The following is a 1,315-nucleotide window of genomic DNA, read 5'->3' on the forward strand; positions in this document are numbered from 1 at the left end:
CTAATAGGATTGTTGCAAAGATTACATGAATTAATAGAAAGATGATGCCTGGCTTATGATAATTCTGCTCTTCATTATTACGTAAATTCAAAAATAGTTTCTTCAACCCCCCAACCCCTTACTGTGCTTAGAACACAAGAAACAATGTTCTTTGAATGATATAACTAATAATTTCCCACAACTTTTACTACTCAGGACAGAACCTATGTCTGGCCTATACAATTAGACTGCCTCAGATACTTCGAGGAGAATCAAGATCCTTGTGGCAAAACAAACAAACAAACAAAGCAAAACAATTCCTTCATGGGTGGACATCCATTTTGGTCATGGTGATCTTTTGAGGAGCGTAGAGGATTTACCTGCTAGAACAGAGAACACTATTTTCTCTGTCAAAAGTTAACAAATAACAACATACTACTTTATTACCTGCATTACCCCTAACAAGAGATTTTTGTAGCAATACATTAAGGTAGCAATAATAGTTTTTTAAGTCTTAAAATAATCAGTGGCCTACAAGGTTACTAAAAAGTGATTGAGAATATAGGAAAATACATTAAATGATCATTTCGCATTTATTTTGAAAGCTATTCAGACACCAGTTTTAAAAAGTGTTAGAATTAATGTTTTATTGTCACGCAGATGGCAACTGGGTTTATGTCTTCATATTTTATATTTTTGTAAATTAAAAAAATTACAAGTTTTAAATAGCCAATGGCTGGTTATGTTTTCAGAAAACATGATTAGACTAATTCATTAATGGTGGCTTCAAGCTTTTCCTTATTGGCTCCAGAAAATTCACCCACCTGTTAAAAGAATATTGAACTGACATTAGATGTAGCATTGTAGCACTGTTTTATACATAAAATATCAGCATAGAATGAAGGAAGAATAGGGGTGGAGGGAAGAAGAGGTATAATCTTATTTAAAATAAACTTCCCTGAATAACATACAGTTCATTTAAGTTATAAACAAAGAAAAAATATCAAAGAAAAGTCAAAAGGCTTAAGTACAAATTTTCTTTTACACAATACCTAACAACAACAAATGAACTGCCCAAGTCTAAGAAATGTGCTTTAAGATATAAATAGGAAACACCAATTAGAGGGATTTAGTGACTAGTTCTAGGAAAGATCAATTTTCAATTAGATGTCACGTTATGTACTTAAGCCAATGAAGAATGACATATTTAAAAATTCTTGTGCAGCACACCAACATGGCACAAGTATACATATGTAACAAACCTGCACGTTATGCACATGTACCCTAGAACTTAAAGTATAATAATAAAAAAATAAATAAATAAAAATTCTTAAAA

The 1,315-nt window shown here is 31.3% G+C and overlaps 1 protein-coding gene across 1 annotated transcript in view; it reads right to left on the bottom strand.

The window, feature by feature from the left end:
- Nucleotides 1-549: 549 nt before the first annotated feature.
- Nucleotides 550-1,315, bottom strand: part of TXN (thioredoxin) — a 13,164-nt gene continuing 12,398 nt past the window's right edge. Inside the window, exon 4 of the mRNA XM_011966403.1 lies at nt 550-803. Within this exon, the coding sequence (XP_011821793.1) occupies nt 741-803 (63 nt within the window). The 3' untranslated portion in view covers nt 550-740. The remainder of the gene's footprint in view (nt 804-1,315) is intronic.

The sequence above is a fragment of the Mandrillus leucophaeus genome, unplaced genomic scaffold (genome assembly GCF_000951045.1).
Source record: "Mandrillus leucophaeus isolate KB7577 unplaced genomic scaffold, Mleu.le_1.0 Scaffold76, whole genome shotgun sequence".
Lineage (NCBI taxonomy): Eukaryota > Metazoa > Chordata > Mammalia > Primates > Cercopithecidae > Mandrillus > Mandrillus leucophaeus.